Consider the following 18,679-nt stretch of genomic DNA (forward strand, 5'->3'; position numbering starts at 1 on the left):
TTTTTTCAATCCCAGCTGAGCCAGTGCTAAGGATTCTTTGCTTTGAAATGGAACATCTAATTACAAACAGATTTTTTTCCATCTTAAGCATGAGTCAGGCAAAGATTTCAACAACACATATTCTAGTTCATATTAAATCACTGTTTACCATGTCTGTTAATATAATAGCACCTACATGCTGTATTTAAAATTTAATTAGAAGTGGGCTATGTCAAAACAGTCACAAGAGATTGGATAACCGCACCCAGCAGACTGATACCCAGACACAGTGCTTACAAGGATCCCATTTAAATGACGCTTTCATGAGATTTTGGGAGGGATAGTCTCCATCTGCTTTAAAGACAGGATAAATAACACATATAACTTTCTGGATTGCTGCATTTAGGTATTGTGACACCATGCAAACCTTTGTCACCTTTGTATAGGAAGTCTTTCAACACTTCAGTCACTTGCATTGTCTGTTGATTCACAGTTTTTTTTAAAATGTTTAAATTGAGTTCAGAGGTAAGCGCACATGTTTAGATTAGTGCTCTGAAGCTTTTTCTCCCCATGCTTCCAGGTTATTTTCTTATCAGTTTTAATTAGCACATACAAAAATGAATGGCCTTATGCATTCATGCACAAATTAAGATGCACAGATAGATGGTACAAATTGGACACATCTGATACACTGTGTTTGAAATGCTTCTAAAGGACTTTAAGGAACTCTTGGGTACTTCAGGAAACAAGTATTTTGTAAAGCTTCTGAGAGTTCTCCAGGGTATTTAATGATAGACTTCTTGGATGTTTTTTGGAAGTGGGAGTAGAAAAAGCAATCAAAAGAGAGCTTATTAGTCATGGTTATGTCTATAAAAAAGCAGTTTGAGAGATCAATGCTTATGTCTGAGTTCTTGAATAAAGATCTGGGCTAAACCTGACAGCTCAACAATGAAGAAGTTTGTGTAAAGCCTTTCTTGGTCCTAATCCATGATGCAAAAGACATGACTGTAATGGGCTGTTGACATGTAACCAGATAATCTAATCTTCGGTTAATAATTCAATATTTTAGAAATAAAGTACTTGTGTCATTTATTACACTGTTTTGTCAGTGTATATAGGTATTTTATTTTAATTTATTTTCTTCATATGAATACAATGAAAGCCAAGCTTTCTATGTTTTGTTTTCTACCCTGGAGAAAGGCAGATATCTGTCAACTATGACAACTACTAAAAAGAAGCTACTATAAACTATATCTTGTTTTTTTGTTTGTTTGTTTGTTTGTTTGTTTTTTCCACAGATGAATAGACACTCCTGGTTTGTTTTTTTGTTCTGTGGGATATTTTTGCCCAGAATCCTTGGTTTTCCACAGACAAATACTTCAATTGATTGTGATTCTCTGTTACCAAACTATGAAGCTGAACCACAGACATCTGCACCACCATATGTTATTGCTGTATCTTTTGATAACTTTGAACCAGGAAATGAAATCCAAGGTAAATAATCTGAATGAACTATAATCTTTACCCATGTCTCCCAGAATTACCAGACTTCACCAGAATTCCTCCATTTCTCTCTCTCAGTGTACCTATTTTTTTTTATTTGAGTCTTATTCTTTTGTATTTGAGATGTTCCTTTTTTTGTAAATATTTCATATCTATATATTTTTATATATATTTATATAATTGAACATATATACTCAATTTATTTTTTCTTTTCCTATATAACAAATACCTTAACTTCATGGTGTAGTTCCTATGGCAAAAGTAAAAATCATGAGACAGCTGGCCAAACTAGACTAATAATTAGTTGCTCTTTAACTTTGTATTTAAGTGTTTGTTGTCATATCAGCCCTCTGCAATACAAGGGGATTCAGAACACTGTATATGACAACTCAAGAGCGAGATACTTTGAGTCATGTTTGTAAGAGCTGCATCCCAGATTTTATCAAATTGCAGGAGGTGGAGCTGTTGTGGCTTTTTATCTTCCTAATCCTGAGTTGCTCTCTGGATGGAACACGTTGACAGCCTTGTTTTTCCACACTATGATGCCATCGCATGGTGCTGTCACACTTTAAGTGACTTGTGACTGCTTCTTATTCATTTGGAAGAACAAGCATGGCAGTGGAAGTGAGTTGTAATGCGTCACGTTTCCACTGTTGTATCTCAATCACTCAAAATAAGAGTTTTTCACTAAATGTTACTTTCCAGCTGGGCTTCTGTTTTACCTGACCCCAGCAGTGTGGACGTGGTTCCATGGGAAGTGATAGCTAGGGAAAGAATGGAGGAGCATTAGGGTTCTGTTATAACCGCCATTCTTGGAAAAACACATATGAATTACTCTGTTAAGAACCAGAAGGCTGTTTGATTACTGACAGCTGTTTTTAAAACACTGTTGCCAGCAGAATGATGGCAACATATCTTAGACTTCTGTGAGGTTGTACAAGACTTACTGTGACATGGATATTGAATCTCATATGCTGCTCACCTTGACATTTTTCACCGTTTTATCTACCCCTACTTTACTTTCTTCAGCACCACTTTTTTATTGTGTCAATTTGTAAGAATCCCATACCTATTCTCAGGGAGCTGCAGTAGACTGCCCTTCCAATGGATGTGTTGCTCTTTCACCTTAGCCGTGCCATATGCCAACACTCCCAACTGTGCTTTCTTTAACACTGTATTCAAGTGTTGGATGCCATCCCTCCTACAAGACCTGAGGTGAATTAGGGTTGAAATTGATGGCAAATTGAAAGTCTAATTATGCGGGTGTTTTGAAATGTTAAATTGTCACAGTATGACTGGCCCCTGTCTTCACTTCTTTGTGACTCCCAGGTTACCTGATTTTTATCTGCTGATACTTATTTTAATGGCTACCACACACCTAAGTTATAGAAAATATTATTCTGGCTTTATTTGTGAAAGTTCCCAATACTGGCATTACTGGACCAAATTTGCAATAGATCATAACATTTTTGTTATGATCTTGAAACTTAGTTTTGGTTCAGATGTACACAAAATGTGAAAATGTGCTCTTTCATGTTCTTCTGAGCTCCTTCAGCAGTAAATTTTCAGTCAATTTGAGTAGTTTATAATTATTGAGTTTTGTTTGTTTTATATTTAACCTCAGACATGAGAGCTAAACTGTCTAGCTTCTCTCTCTCTCTTTTTTTTTTTTTTTTTTTCCAGTTGTAACACATCAAAAGGTTCTGCAATTCAACCTTAGGCAAAAGTTAATCTCTTCTTTTGAAATGGATGTAGAAAGAATTGCAAATCTTTCTCCTATGACTATTTTGACTTTTTATAGGCCTAATTAGAAAACAAATAAGTTTTTGATCAGGGAGTATTCTGAGCATGCACAGGGGAACAAATCAATTAATTTAAAAAAAAATAATTAATTAGTAGAGCAAAATTACTTGTAAAATTGTCAGTAAATCATATATTTCATGCTAATTTCTAATAGACTTTGTTACACACAAACGCTTCTCCAAACTTTTTTTTCTTTTATTGTCAGTCTTGATTATTAATAAGAATTGTAATAAATCCCAACTTTTCTCTTTTTTAAATTGTGAAGAATTCTAGTTTATTCCTATGTGTGCCATCTTATGTTCTACAGAAGGAAAATTTATTGTTAACCACTTAAGTGGTTTTGGTAGTGCATGAAACTTAAATTTCTCAAAATATCTGTTTTTATAGTGACTTTAGAAGCCCTTAGAGATGCTGGTTTTAAAGGATTTAATCTACAAGCTCGAGAAATAGAAGGAGATGGTCCTGTTGGTACTTTTAAAATTACAGATCCAAACACAAAAGGCTTGGAATGTCATAACATGACGGTATGTGTTCACTCTTTTGAATACTTACATAAGCTTGGTTTCCTTCTGAATACTTTAATTAATGTAATAAAAGAAGTGAGCATTTTTAATGGCAATAATATTTCTTCAGTAGAGCTTAATTTAGACTCTCTCAAGAAATGCATTTATCTTCTACATATGATACAAATCTAATGTAAAAACTACTTGATACCTCCTAGAAGGACATCAGTGTTGTAGTACAGGCAGTTACCCTTATATAGACAAAAATTTCTTTTGTGTCTTATATAACTATATTTCTCTTTAATTGCAGAATTCAGCAGTAAGTCATGCAAACTCAGATGTGAAACAGAAAGTTACAACAACATGGATTGCTCCACAGGATATTAAAGATCTTCAGTTCATGTAAATAGTATTGTTGGTTTTTTTTCTTTCTTTGCCTAGAAAATTTATTTTCATGGAACATTTTAACATGCATTTGTGCTATTGTTTCTGATGTATTTGTTTTGTCACAGTCAAGTTTTGTTTCATAGGTTATCATGCCTTTTCACTGTGTCCATTAAATTAAACGATTTCTGTCTTAAGTCTGTTTAAAAAGTAGCTAAGTAAACACCATCCTACAGACATTAAATATGTAAATAATTCCATTAAGCACAGTGTCATTAATGGATCCTTGAGTAACCAGTTTTTACACTGTGACTTCTTTAATTACAGGAGAGACTGTGATAGTGCAACTTGTTCCCTGAATAAGTCATATTCAGATTCTATTCAGTTGTTACTTAAAAAAAAAAAAATCTTTCCTTTTGGATAGTGGGGAAAAATACCAGTTTGTTTGGAAATCTTTGAAAGTTAAGTTTAAAGACAATTCATTTTGGATGATATCAATCTAAGTTGTCTTCAACATACTTTTTTTGTCACTTTTGGAGGATATGACCCATGAACTACTGAAGAAAACAGTAGAAGACAAGTTTTTCTATGTTTAATATTACAAGTTTCAGATCTGTAAGAAAAAGAATTATCTGTTATAACAAAATGTGTGCTTGTCGTAACTGGAAAAAATCTCAATATTTGATAGCTTAATGCTGTATGAAGTATAGATTTATGACAGGAGACGTCTTGTCCTTGCTTCATTAAATCTTGAGAAATACAAAAAGAAGCAAAAGAAGACAAATTAATTATTTCCACTGCTTATGACATGAAAATCAGATCTCCATCATTCAGATCATCTAAATGAGCAATGTAAGGATATGCAATATTCCCCACAAGAGTCAGTGTTTTCCAGAATAGTGTCCATTCTTTTTCTTTCCCTGCTCAGTACAAAATTTATTTATCTTCAGAAAGAGATTGGATGATAATACTGCAAAAACAAAATAAATGTTCTGGACATTCTTTTCAAATTTCTACTGCATAACCCTCAACATCAATATTTAATAGATTTTCTTTGCTGAGGGTTGAAATAAGTGTTTAGTTGTATTTTTTAATGAAATATTTTGGTAGAAAAAGATATTTTATTTTCTTTGCAGTGCAACTGTTGTCCAAGATCTAGAGAAATTTTGGGTTGGAATTCAAAGCAAAATTCTCACACCTACACGTTCTGAGTCAGTTAATGGGACAGGAAGACAAAAAAGGAAGGTATGTTTTGAGTGCATTTACATGCTAGCAACTAATATAGTCAATTAAAATATCTATGATTAGATATACATTTGTTATTATGTGTTAATTAGGATGGCCAAATTCAGCAGATACTTTCAATGCTTTTAATTGTCTTTCATCAATTTGGTAAAATGGAAAATTTGGTTTTCTCCCCAAGATAAGTAAGGAAATTAATAATCTAGTTATCAAAATAGTACATAGTACAGATATAAAGAAAATAAAATAGGTGTGAAGGAGGATTCTGCTTGGTGTGTATTATGCTTTTACTTTGCTGCTGCCTCAGTCCTGGGTACCTGTGTATCATATTCTTAGAAATGTATTTGCTGCTTTATTTATTTTCGACAGGGAATCACTTATATTAAGCATTTAAAACATGGTAGGCAGCTTATGTAAAGAGAATGTGTTCAAATCTACAGTATTGGCTCTTGAATGGAACAGCACTGATTTATGTCATCTTGTGATTTAAGTCCAAGCAAATACTTGTCTTATTGTCCATTGCCTCACCAAATGTATTTCTCATTTCTGATAATATTTTTTTTTACAGTAAATAATTTTTATTTTTTTCCTCTCCACAGCTTATGATAGAAATAGAATGCAGCAAGGTGAGAACAACTTATCTACAATTTCCCAGCTTCTGTTACCTCAAATTTAGAATTCCTGTCCTACTAGTTCAGTTATTTCATGGTTATAGGATTAAGGTTATTTCATACCATCCAAATTATTTTCATAGAGAGCTCTCATTTGTGCCTACATTCTTGTTTTTAATTTTGAAGATATTTTTAATGGGACAACATTAAATCTCAGGTGAGATTATTACAACAGGTAAGGTATTGTAAGCAATCAATGTTTGACTTCTTCACTCAGGCCACAGATGTAAATTCAATTTAGTTTCCTCTTCAGAATAACTTAGCTGTTTGTTCATAAGTCAATTAACAATAACAGGAACCTGTACTTTCTTACAGCGTGGAGGAACGTACACAAGACAAGGCGGATGTGTTGTGGTAAATATTCATTCTGTAGAGACTGATTGTCAAAAATCTTAAGACCTAGTCAAAAATTGCTTCTCATCACATCTTTATTCCTTTGTAATTCAGTTTATTTTTCTTTTTGTCACTTTGCCTTGGTTGACTAGTGGGGACTGTTAGTGTTAGGTTAGAGGTTGGACTCGATGATCTTGAGGTCTCTTCCAACCTAGAAATTCTGTGATTCTGTGATTCTGTGACTAAAATCCCAAGTTTCTAAATGGTTGTCAGTCTTGTTATTACTTCTTTCTACAGTTTCTCTCTAGATAATCTAAAATAACTTTCTAATAGAACTTTTCATTTGCCTAGCTTTACTTTTTAGCTATAGTGCTTCTTTGCTTATGGATCTTTTCAATATTGCATATTTCAAAAAGATCTGGAGCCTCTTCAAATTATCATCTAGCTATAGGATTTAACTGTTTGATTTTTTTTTTTTCCTGAAAATTATCATTTTCAGCTCAGTAGAAAGTCTTTCTTCTTTCTTTCCTCCCAGCAAATATGGCCTACATTTCATATGTGTCTAGTGGTTACATAGTTATTTCAGTAAAAAGTTTTCATCTGAATGTTGCTTAACTTGGCACTTTTTAATGATCTTACTGCTGTAGACCTAATCCTCAATGACAGACATGGTATATAAGGACAGATAAAAAAGGGTTGGATAGTTCTACTGCAAGCAGCAAATTTATGTTAATTTATATCAACTGGATCAGTTGATATAGTTTTGATTATTTGTTTTTAAAGATTTCTGAAATAATTACAATAGCATCAGCTAGTGGAATGAAGTCAGAGAAAACTACTTTCTGTGTTCTTTTTTCCCACCAAGTAGAACCTGCTTTCCTTAAAGTCACTTATATGAAAATCAAATTTCTGGAAAACGATAAATAGCATTTTGGTTTTCTTACAGGTTCAACCTTCTGGTTCTTCTCAGAACAGCTATTCAAGTGGTCAGGTAAGAATCTTGACTTCCAGCATTTGTACATTTATCTTTAGTAATCTTGAACTAAAATTCTACAAAGACAGAGGACTGAGGTGAATTAACACTACCTGGAAATAATGCTTCTGCTAATTAACACAGAATGTCAGAGTTGTTCATCCAGTAAACTGTATGTCCAGTAGCTGGACTAGGATCAACTACGTAGGTTCTGTTGAACTCATTCTGTCAGTATTCTGACCTACAAGATGCTTCACCATCTCTGATTTCAAGCATTAAGCATTTTTACCAAGTATTTATCTGGAGAAGGAAAAGATCCCTCCCATCTTCCTAGAGGATTCTTACCTGTGTGTGCTCATGTGCATGCAAAAATGTTTATTTTGTAGATTTCAGAGACATCTGGCATAATGAAAATGAAACTGTACCTATTACTAATTAATAGGCATTTTTCATATTCTATCTTCTTGAAAATCAAAGTTAAGGAATCAGTTATACTTGTTTCACTTTTTGCTCTACGAGCATTTGCAAATTTTCTCAAAATTTGATGAAATATTCATGCATATATTAAAACTTTTGAATGTGTGTATCACTTGTAACACCAGATTATATTTGTAGTTTAAAGTTTGGTGAATTCACTGTCTAGTTAGCCATTTAAAATTTCTGAAATAAGTATATTTGCATTCTTGCTGATCACTTTCACTTCTTTAATCAGAGAAATGTATAGTTGGTTTGGAATGATTACATTTTTAGTTAATTATCTTTACTACCATTCTGTGCCTATTAACACTTGAACTACCAGAAGCTTTCTGACGTGTCTACACATCAGGTTCTAGAGCTGAGTTACTCAAGAATATATTTCTTACTACTTACCAGTGATTATATTTATTAGTGAGTTATCTAACATTCCATTTGTTCCATCTTCATTACCTGTAAGAGGGATTATGAGACTTTAAGAAATTACTTTTTTAATTTTTTTTTATTTTTTTTATTTATTTATTTTTTTTTTTTTTTGCTGCATTCCTTTCCAACATAATACATTCTTTCTGAGGGCTGAGTCTCTTGTCTTGTCACGGAACTATCTGAAGTTATTGTGTTTTTTTCTAAAACATGGGCTATTTTAGTATACTCCAACTCATGGATTTTTAAAGGCTACGTGACCAATGACAAATTTACATGAAATCCAGATCATGACTAATGTCTTGTACTAAAAGAGTTGTTCTAAACAGTTTCTAGTGAACTAGTAATCTCTGTATTTGATTATCCCATAGCTGCCCATTGTCAGCTGTTCAGATTTTTGTGCTGTAAATAGCAGGGTTTTTTTTTTCTGCCCTTCCTTTCTTTCTGCCTGCAATAATTGACTACTTTTTGTTGCTGTTGTTTCAGAGCGGAACAGTCTACACAATAAGCAAGAGTGGATGTGCACCAGTAAGAACTTTTCTCACATTTACTTTTTTCTCCCTGATACAAGTATATTTATAGAAAATCCTAGCCTAGGTTATTCAGTGATGGCAAACAGGAATGTTACAAGGTTATGTAGAAATGTATAGGATATAGAAACAGGAAAAAAAAAAAAAAAAGTGGAAGGTTTGTCTGTTATGCTTAAATTATATTCATTATACAAGTTGTTTATTTTCCCCCTTCCACCCAGGACTGGTGCAAATTAGTCTGCACATTCTAAATTGTTTCTCCTTTCAGAATTAATCATGGAGATAACTACAACAATTATGGCCATTTCAGTTCTTTATTCTTTCATGTTTCATGGATATTTATGAAGTTATAAATGCTAGACAGGTCAATCCAGTCTTCTAGAAATCAATGAAAGAAGGCGGAGGGCTAAAATGTGTTGCTGAGTAGATCAAAAACTTCTCAGATGAAGCCTTTATATCAAGATGGTGACTAGTCATACAGGCTAAAATATTTGCAGACTTATGACAAATATATATATATATATATATATATATATATATATATATATATAAATGTTCTGGTTTCCTTTTAGTATTTGCAAAATTGGATTTTTATTTTTCAGTTCAAAGTTTGGTCAAATATTCACTCAATATAAAAAATGAGACAAAACTTGAAAGGTAAATGAAACACTCAAGTTTAGTGTTTTAATGTCATCAACAGTTTTTTCCTTGTTTATCTTAGATGGCAAGTAATCAGAAATAGGCTAGTCCTGTAGTTCTAATGTTAAGCACTCTTAGTTGCCACTTTAAACTAGAAAAATGGAGACTACCCAGCACCAACAAGGACAGTGTTTCAAAAAATGTAAAACATTCATGTCATCTGTACTTGTAAAACATAAAATTCATATTAGAGTGTATTGGATTTTTGCAAAGGAACAACAAAATTATAGTTTTGTGGAAGATATTGATTGTATTAATAATAATATATGAAATTCAGTTTAAAATGGGAGCTATTATTGTTTATGCTGGTCTTGTTATTTTTATATTTCATTGTCTGTCATTGCCAGGAAAGAGTTAACTTTCTTTGTTTTCATTTTCAGCTTTCTAATTCTTACATTCATGTGTATGTACATATTTCACACTTAATGTTTGAATTACAAGCATTATATTAAATCTTAACGATTTGTTTCTAGTAAAATAATGTCTTGATAGTGTCAGTTTTAAAATATTTCTTGAGTACCAGTAGGTAATCTCCAATATATAAAGGGCTAGTGTGCCTTTGTCAGATTCACCCCGGTGTTCATACATTAATAGTGGAGAGTACAACACTCTCCTTACCATCTATTCCTTAGAAATTCAACGTAAGGATCAATTAGCACTAAGGCTGTCTGAAGTATGCATTTTCTTCTTTATTTAGAGAAATAACTGGTTTCTTTTTTCTCTTTAGGGAGGTGCTGCCAACGCATATGGCCAACATGCTTGTAAAGATGTAAGTTGATTATATATTTATTTATTGATTGCCTACTGCTGTGCTTCTTAACTCATCTTCTTATTGTAAATTGCATTATATTTACTTATGCACAGTTATATTATTCTTCCTAAATATATTAAGTAATATGGTGGTGGTTTGAGTTATTATTCTAAAATTAAATAGTTACTGCCTCAAAGTGTATTTTTTTTATGATTATAGGAACTACTCATCACCTATTATAAACACTTAACTTCTTAGCCTAACAAAACATCAAAATTCTTTCTTACTGCTTAATGCTTTTAATCTAGTAGAGGAATTCTGTTTGGATGTTGCTTTAAAATTCTTGTAAAAATAATTGATCTTTATACTACATTTGTGAGAAAGCAACACTAATTTTATGACTATATTAGAAAGTTGGAAAACTTACAGCAGTTATCTTTAAACAAGTTCAGAATAGTTTAGTGTTGCCCTAGATTTATTTAAGTATGGTTGAAATCAAATTGATTTGAAGTGTAAAACATCTAAGGAAAAAAAAAAGACTTTGGCATTATAATTTAAAAATGATATAATTAACAACTTATTATATCAATAAAGAACTCATTTATGGTTTGTTTTCAGAGTGCATCTTCATATGGCAGTCTTACCTATGGCCAGGTAACTATGTGCTGTCCAACACGTTTTCATTTTCAGCTTAATAAGCTATTAAGGAACTAACCAGCTATGGACAATTACTACCAAAAAATAATTAAGTTCATGGAAGGGAAGACAGGATTAAAGTCTTCAGATGGTACTTATAATCATATCTGGAAACTTCAGCAAGAGATTTACACGTTTAGAGTATATTGTAATATCATCATTTTAAGAATTTATTTACTTTTATTTTGTGTTTTTTCCCTATGCAATCTTATGTGTGGATTCCTAAAATGGTAGTATACGCACATTATTTTATGACTTATTTGAAACATTTCTATTCTTATGGCACATCCCATTTATTCCGGCTTGTGTTTCAACAGTAGATTTTGATTTTTTTCTATCTATTTTTTTCTTTATGAAGGGAGAAGAGGGTTTTTTCTCTACCAACAGTTTTTATTATAAACAAACTTTTAATATTACTTGAAATATTTGCAGCTTTCATTAAATACTATGGAAAAACTAATAAAAATATTTTCTAGAAAAAAAAAATTAAACCAAGAGATTTATTTCTGTTGTTCATTTATTAATTGCTGGTACAATCTTATTTTTATTCAGAATGTTATTTTGTTTTTTACTCCAGTGAAATATTGTTAGATATAACATTATTTTTTTGAAAATAGTGCTGTAGTTAATTTGTCTACATTTACCTAATGAAAAAATGAATTCCTGTATTCTTTACAGTCTGTTCCTGCAAGTGGTTCAGACTCCAGTAAGGTAAGCACATCTTTTCTTTTTAATTCAAATGGAAAAAATCATAGAGGTCTAACTTGCCATGACACCTTTTTTTCCAGTGGTGTTACTAAAAAAGCTTTAATTCAGCTTTAATTAATTTAATTTAATTTATTTTTTATTCATATGATTTGGATCAGTTTGATTCTTAGATGCTTTATAGTACCTCACTGTGTTGTCATGGCTTTGTTGATTGTTGACTTAGCTGTATATAAAATGATAAAAATTTCCTACATGTTTATGGGGATTTTTTTATTTAGAAGAAAAAAAGTTAGGGTAGTGATTGTGATGTACCTGTGATTTCTAAGGATTTATATTGTGTAATTATTTTTAATATGGGACTGGGTAATGAGTGTGATTCATGAAATGAAGTCACTAGAAAAATCAAAATGAAATGCAGATGAAATCAGTAGAATTCATGGTGTTGTTGAAATTGATACATAATGTTTATATGAACTCTTCCTCTAAGTTCAGTTCCCAGAAAGCTCAGGGCCTTCAAGGTGGTTTTGTTGTTGTTGTTTTTTGCCATTCTTTCAAGAACCCAAATGGTACTGAAATTTTTTTTAATAACTTTGTTTTAAAAACGTAATGCTTCTGCTTTTTTTATATTAGAACTCTTGTTATACTGTCAACTCTCCTCTGCCTTTTTTACACCACTGGATAATATGAACTGTTTTCAGTTAAAAATCATAATAGAAAAAATGCTTATAATCAGAATACATCAAAAATCTAAACAGAAGATACTACTAATGCATTTGAAGTCATAAAAAAAAAATAATGAAGTTAATCGGTATTACACTAGAGGAAGGGTTAATATTAAAGACTAGATTGGTCTTCCACCTTGTGGTGGAGAGTGAAATTTCAAAAAGGATGCTCATATAGGCCAATGGATATGGAACATTCCATGAAATTCTGCTCCTGTCTCTACAGAGGAGTCACTGTGTGACTAGGGAGCAAGTCTTTTAATCTCCTCATACTATTGTGTAAACTGCATATACATCCTTCTTTGTTTGGTAGTGTGCATTAAGCAATTTTTTCGTAAAAATATTATTTTATAAAATCACCCATAATCATCCATAGTATTATTCTCTATGTTAAGGGAAATTGGCATTCTTCTTTTTCCTAACGTATTTAAATAAAGTCTATGACAAGTAAACCACTTTCTCTGATTTCTCTGTAGGTAGTGGTCATTCCCAACAGCAACCCTTTTCCACCCGTGGTAAGGAGTTTTTCTCTATAATGCTCAAAACTTTGACTCAAAGAAATTTCAAGTAGCTGTGTGTTTAATTTGTCACATAGAGTTTACCCTAGGTAAATAATTAGCTCCAGGTAAAGCCAATAGTGAGCTTAAAATTTTGCCCTATCAAATTTTACAAATGTTGTTGCTGAGTCATGGTTCCATGACTGCTATTAGAACTTGCAGAGATGCTGGATTCACTTCAAATACCAAGTCTCTCCATACATATAACCTCCACACTCCTGAATAGTTTTGATTTTCCTGTTTCTATTGCAACTTTCTTCTGTAAATTCACTTCCAGTCTCATTTTTCAAGTATTAAATTTCTACTGTACTTACTTGGAGCTCATACGGTCAGCCAGAAGTTTTGCCTTAAGGTGATTAAATCAAGTTTGTATGAAATAATATTTGATAAGTGTGTTTTTCTGATGTCTATCTTCTAATCAAACTTGTTCTAACCTGAATAAAGATTAATATAAATTTATAATATACTATCCTTTGTACATTTTTCTTCCACGTTTGACTGTGTATTTTATTCAAAAGACAAAGCCCTTTTTCTGCTGCAATGTTCTGTTTAGACAAGCCCTTGTACAAAATAATTAAAAATTTTTGTTTTCCTTTGCAGCGTCATACCTACCCCCAGGTAAGCATACTTTTTTCATATGATTGTAAGAACTATTTTACTATTATAGCAGAGTCAAACGTGTTGCCTCAGGATTGTGTCTAGTAACCTTTTGCATCTGTCCCTCATGTCCCCAGATTGAGCACAATAAATGACTAGGTCAGGAATTGAATGCATGTATGTGGTGATGTATGTCCAATGCAGGTGACAGTGAGACAGGTTTTAGGGATGATGCTTCATAGCTTCACAGTCCAAACGTAGAAAAGTTGAGCTGGCTGGTAGTGCAAAAGGCCAAAGCCAGTGCTCTTCCAAGAGTTCCTTCAGAAGGAGCTTTAAGCATAGGAAACTACCTTAGTAGTGTTAGGCTGCGTCCCCTTCAGAGCTGAGGATGAACTAATTTAATGCTGGCTTTTCAGAATACAATACTTAGAGCATTGTGTATGGTACTTTTTCCTTTGTTCTCCAAAGCAGAGTGGTACAACTAGATATTTTCTGTTTAACAAGGCAAATGATCCTTTTTTTGTTGATTTTTTTATTTTGTTTTGTTTTTGCAGAGTTTGGGCAGTTCTGCTAGCAAGATCATAATACAGGTAAACATTCTTTCTTCATTGTACTTGAATTTTAACCTAAGCTTTGCCTCAGTAAACTAAACAATGATTCATCTCTTTGGCAATAAATGAGTATGGATATCTTAAATGATAGACACACTACAGTGATGAAGTAGCTGTGTTTTCTGTGGTTACTGCAAAGTGAATATCCTATCTGGTTGCTGATGAAATATCATTGCAGTTATTTTCTATGGGCATAAAACACAAAAACCTCTGTATTGTAATTCCCGAGTGTTCTCTATATTTGCAAAATTTAACCATCTCAATGTGCTCAGATAGGCAGGTGGAATTTTAGAACATGAGCTTGAGTGTCATTCAATATTAAATATGCATAAATTATAATCTGTACTGTTCCGTGTTACTTTAAGCTTATTTATTTATTTATTTATTTATTAATGGAAAGAACTAGTTCAATTTTTCATACTGGTCAGTGCTTAGGTGAACTTCTGTTTGCTGATTATTAATACCAATGTTTCTTGGTAAAGAAACACTTTTGAAAGTAGACTACAATCCAATCACTTTAAGACTGTGTTTGTAAAGTATTCTGGTTATCACTTGGGCACACTTTTTTCTGTTGTTTTTTTTTTTTTTTTCAATTTTAATCTACTTAGCAAAGTTTAGACTTTCATTCCTTCATATGATAATTCTTTAGACTGCCACGACCAATTCTCACATTCATTGAAGGATTAGTAGCAGTTCACTTCAGTTTCAATTTCTTGTTTGGCAGCATGATTTTCACATGATTTTAATGGTGCTTTCTATGATAGATTTGAAGGGAAGAACTATTTAAACTCACTTGAAATACCACAAAAGAACATAATGTATTAAATGATTAATTGACATCAAGAAAATGACATTAGGATGTATAAATTTATTTAGCATTTTATTTATGAAGAATCTTTCTACATTGAAGTATTGTACCATGTAGCACATTGAGATGGCATATATAAAGCAAGGAAGAGCATAAGGAACTTACTCAGACTGTCCAGTAGATTTGAAAGTTGCTTCTTGGAATGTCTTAGTATGTAAGAAATGTGTTTTAAAAATAAATAACACTTTTTTTGGTTCCTGTATAGAGTGGACAAAGACAGCAAAGCAGCAGTACTTACGTTCAGGTAGGTAAACTTAAAAAGTAGAAATATGTATACAGATTTCACTAAAACAGGGTCAAGACAACAAACTTTCCTACATATATTCTTAAACATATTTCACAAGTTGCAGATATTTCTGTTGCTCTAGATGTTGGTCTTTTTCTTTTCTTTTTTTTTTTTTTCTCTATAAATAGATCAGCTATCTTTGGTTGAACTACTCATGAATGTAGTTGCATGTGTGGTTAGTTAAAATGACTGCATTCCACTCAACGTGTCCTCTAAAAACTGTATAAAAGTTATGACAGAGTGGCTCAATATCACAATACAAATCCTGTAATGATAGATTCAGACTCCACCCATGTTAGATATTAAATTCCCAGAAGTTGTGGAAGTTAGTTTCTTATCCGTATCGAGATAGATGGAGAATCATAACTGCATACCCATGTACGAAGTACTTTAACTTCATTTAAAGTCATATATCTAAAGTTACTTGTGTGTGAGAAACACTAATATAATGAAAACATACATTGTTGCGGGGTAGCACATGAGAAGATTTTGGTGTGAGCACAAGCGTGAAGATTCCTCAAACTTCCTCTTTCTTGGCCACAATTGAGGAGAAATTGGAAGGCAAATTCCTGTCAGTATACTCTTTACAACTACAAGTAGTAAGGAAAATGTTGACAACAGTAAGTATGATTACTAGGGATTAAGTCTGCAGGCAGCCCAACACTCAACATCACTAGCATGAGGTTTTTCTTAGGATGGCTGATAAAAGCCCCTTTGTCAAGTTGGTAAATATCTTCTCTTTCTTAAAGGGTTCCAGAGGAAGCCAGTCCTATGGCCAGGTGAGCCTTTTTTTCTGAATTGTATTGAACTTTTCTGTAGGGGACAGAAATGTCCTTGTGAATGGGCTTTGGGGTTTGGTCAGTTATTGGCTTCATTTTTTATGTATGTGGGTTTTTTTGTTTGGTTGGTTTTGTTTGGTTTGTTTGGTTGGTTGGTTTTTGGTTGGTGGGTTTTAGTTTGTTTAGGTTTTGGTAAGGCAGCTGGCTGGTTTTTGGTGTTTATTTTTCCTTCTTATTAATTCTGGGTAGTCCCTGGTTTTGGGTCATCCCACAGAGCTACCATATAAGAAAAAGAACATAAAACAGAGGAAGTCTGATGAGGAAATGCCTTTGTTGCAGCTTTGTGACGACTACATCTGTATTTACAAATGGATTCTTGCTTTTCTTACAGGTCTACCGGCCTCAAGTTGTCAGTTCCTATGGCCAGGTAAGCAACAGTCAATCACTGGCAAGTATTTGATAAAGTTGAGTGCTGTGGCACTGCAAGAGCACTTAGCAGTTGCTTGGAATTTGAATTATAAAGGACATTTTCTGTGAAAGTGTGGTCTCATGTTTAGTAATATTCCACATTCTACTTGTGTTTTTGAATGCCTAACACATGAAATCATCTCGCTCAACATTGTTGTGACAGCCAGGAGGAAATCCTTGCTCTTCATTTTGCCCTGCATAGCATTAGGATGTAGTTTTTAACTTTTCCTAAAGCAAGTTGATTACAAACTGGGAGTAACCAAATCATGTCCTTGTCTTAGGGTGGGCCGACATACACAGTCATCAGCAGTTCTTATGGCCAGGTAAGCAAGCTGGATATTCCATATCCAGATCGGTTCTTCACCGATCTCTCTGTGCCCAGCATGACTAGCAGATATTCTGAGAATATTTCCTTTGGCAGTCTGAGTCTCAGTTTTTCTTATGGCTTTTGCTGAGAAATGGGCAATCCATCACACAGGTGAGCATACTGCTCTGTCTCCTCTAGCTCAGAAAGAGGCTTTTTGGGAAACCTCTGTGCAGCTGTCTTTGCGTATTTGTTATGTACTTTATAGAAACCTCTTCGTCAAGGTGATAAATATCTTCTCTTTCTTAAAGGGTTCCAAAGGAAGCCAGTCCTATGGCCAGGTGAGTTTTTTTTCTGAACTGTATTGAACTTTTCTGTAGGGGACAGACTTGTAAATGGGCTTTGGGGTTTGGTCAGTCATTGGCTTTTTTTTGTGTGTTTGTTCCCCCCTCCCCCTTCCTGCCACTTTTGTTTGTTTCTTTCTTTCTTTTTGGTTTTTGGTTTGTTTATGGTTTGTTTGGGTTTTGGTAAGGCAGCTGGCTGTTTTTTGGTGTTTATTTTTCCTTCTTATTATTTCTGGGTAGTCCCTGGTTTTGGGTCATCCCACAGAGCTACCATATAAGAAAAAGAACATAAAACAGAGGAAGTCTGATGAGGAAAATGCCTTTGTTGCAGCTTTGTGACGACTACATCTGTATTTACAAATGGATTCTTGCTTTTCTTACAGGTCTACCGGCCTCAAGTTGTCAGTTCCTATGGCCAGGTAAGCAACAGTCAATCACTGGCAAGTATTTGATAAAGTTGAGTGCTGTGGCACTGCAAGAGCACTTAGCAGTTGCTTGGAATTTGAATTATAAAGGACATTTTCTGTGAAAGTGTGGTCTCATGCTTAGTAATATTCCACATTCTACTTGTGTTTTTAAATGCCTAACACATGAAATCATCTCGCTCAAAATCGTTGTGACAGCCAGGAGGAAATCCTTGCTCTTCATTTTGCCCTGCATAGCATTAGGATGTAGTTTTTTACTTTTCCTAAAGAAAGTTGATTACAAACTGGGAGTAATCAAATCATGTCCTTGTCTTAGGGTGGGCCGACATACACAGTCATCAGCAGTTCTTATGGCCAGGTAAGCAAGCTGGATATTCCATAGATAAGCGCACTGCTCTGTCTCCTCTGACTCAGGAAGAGCCTTTTTGGGAAACCTTTGCACAGCTGTCTATGCATAATCATTATGCATTTTATAAAAGTTCCTATGGTCTTGTAAGCAGCAGTCAATCACCAGCCAGCATACAGCATTTGAGAAAGTTGAGTGCCATGTTACTGCAAAAGCACTTACATGTCCTGAGTGACTGCTAATTTAAAGGACACTTTGCTCTTGGGTATAGAGCTCATGTACTTGATATTCCATAATGCTTATTTTTATTTTTGAAATACTAAAATTTAAAAATTAAACATTTAAATTTTCATATCATACTTATACATATTATGTACTGCTGTGATTTGTGTGATGTCCCTGTATATGCAGTGAGATTTCTGTGAGGTTTGAAGTAATTAGGTGAAGCTATGTAACACCTCATGCTAGAAGTTAGACTTGTGACTGTTTTGTTCTTGTGGGTCTGGGAACAGCCTTTCTGAAGATAATCTTTCCCACATACAAAGGAATACATGTAAGTGCCGTCTTTTTGATGCAACAGAATATTCAACATCCACAATACTTTACAAGGAAATTCACAGTAGTACATTGCTGGGCTTCATCCTCTTGAGCACTCTGATAACTAAAACCCTTTAAAAGTTACTTCTATATTTGTAATGGG

The 18,679-nt window shown here is 33.4% G+C and overlaps 1 protein-coding gene across 50 annotated transcripts in view; it reads left to right on the forward strand.

The window, feature by feature from the left end:
• LOC101794547 (uncharacterized) overlaps positions 1 to 18,679 on the forward strand; it is an 80,890-nt gene that overhangs the window by 28,154 nt on the left and 34,057 nt on the right. For 49 of the 50 annotated variants that reach the window (XM_072042026.1, XM_072042029.1, XM_072042041.1 and 46 more), the window contains 21 exons: positions 1,278 to 1,473; positions 3,673 to 3,809; positions 4,099 to 4,190; positions 5,309 to 5,417; positions 6,014 to 6,040; positions 6,401 to 6,439; positions 7,365 to 7,409; positions 8,775 to 8,816; positions 10,245 to 10,286; positions 10,887 to 10,922; positions 11,643 to 11,675; positions 12,871 to 12,909; positions 13,552 to 13,569; positions 14,103 to 14,138; positions 15,233 to 15,271; positions 16,063 to 16,092; positions 16,484 to 16,519; positions 16,842 to 16,883; positions 17,176 to 17,205; positions 17,592 to 17,627; positions 17,950 to 17,991. In XM_072042026.1, the coding sequence (XP_071898127.1) occupies positions 1,278 to 1,473; positions 3,673 to 3,809; positions 4,099 to 4,190; positions 5,309 to 5,417; positions 6,014 to 6,040; positions 6,401 to 6,439; positions 7,365 to 7,409; positions 8,775 to 8,816; positions 10,245 to 10,286; positions 10,887 to 10,922; positions 11,643 to 11,675; positions 12,871 to 12,909; positions 13,552 to 13,569; positions 14,103 to 14,138; positions 15,233 to 15,271; positions 16,063 to 16,092; positions 16,484 to 16,519; positions 16,842 to 16,883; positions 17,176 to 17,205; positions 17,592 to 17,627; positions 17,950 to 17,991 (1,146 nt within the window). The remainder of the gene's footprint in view (positions 1 to 1,277; positions 1,474 to 3,672; positions 3,810 to 4,098; positions 4,191 to 5,308; positions 5,418 to 6,013; positions 6,041 to 6,400; positions 6,440 to 7,364; positions 7,410 to 8,774; positions 8,817 to 10,244; positions 10,287 to 10,886; positions 10,923 to 11,642; positions 11,676 to 12,870; positions 12,910 to 13,551; positions 13,570 to 14,102; positions 14,139 to 15,232; positions 15,272 to 16,062; positions 16,093 to 16,483; positions 16,520 to 16,841; positions 16,884 to 17,175; positions 17,206 to 17,591; positions 17,628 to 17,949; positions 17,992 to 18,679) is intronic. The other variant, XM_072042053.1, reaches the window with a different exon arrangement.

This window comes from Anas platyrhynchos, chromosome 8 (assembly GCF_047663525.1).
Source record: "Anas platyrhynchos isolate ZD024472 breed Pekin duck chromosome 8, IASCAAS_PekinDuck_T2T, whole genome shotgun sequence".
In the NCBI taxonomy this organism is placed as follows: Eukaryota; Metazoa; Chordata; class Aves; order Anseriformes; family Anatidae; genus Anas; species Anas platyrhynchos.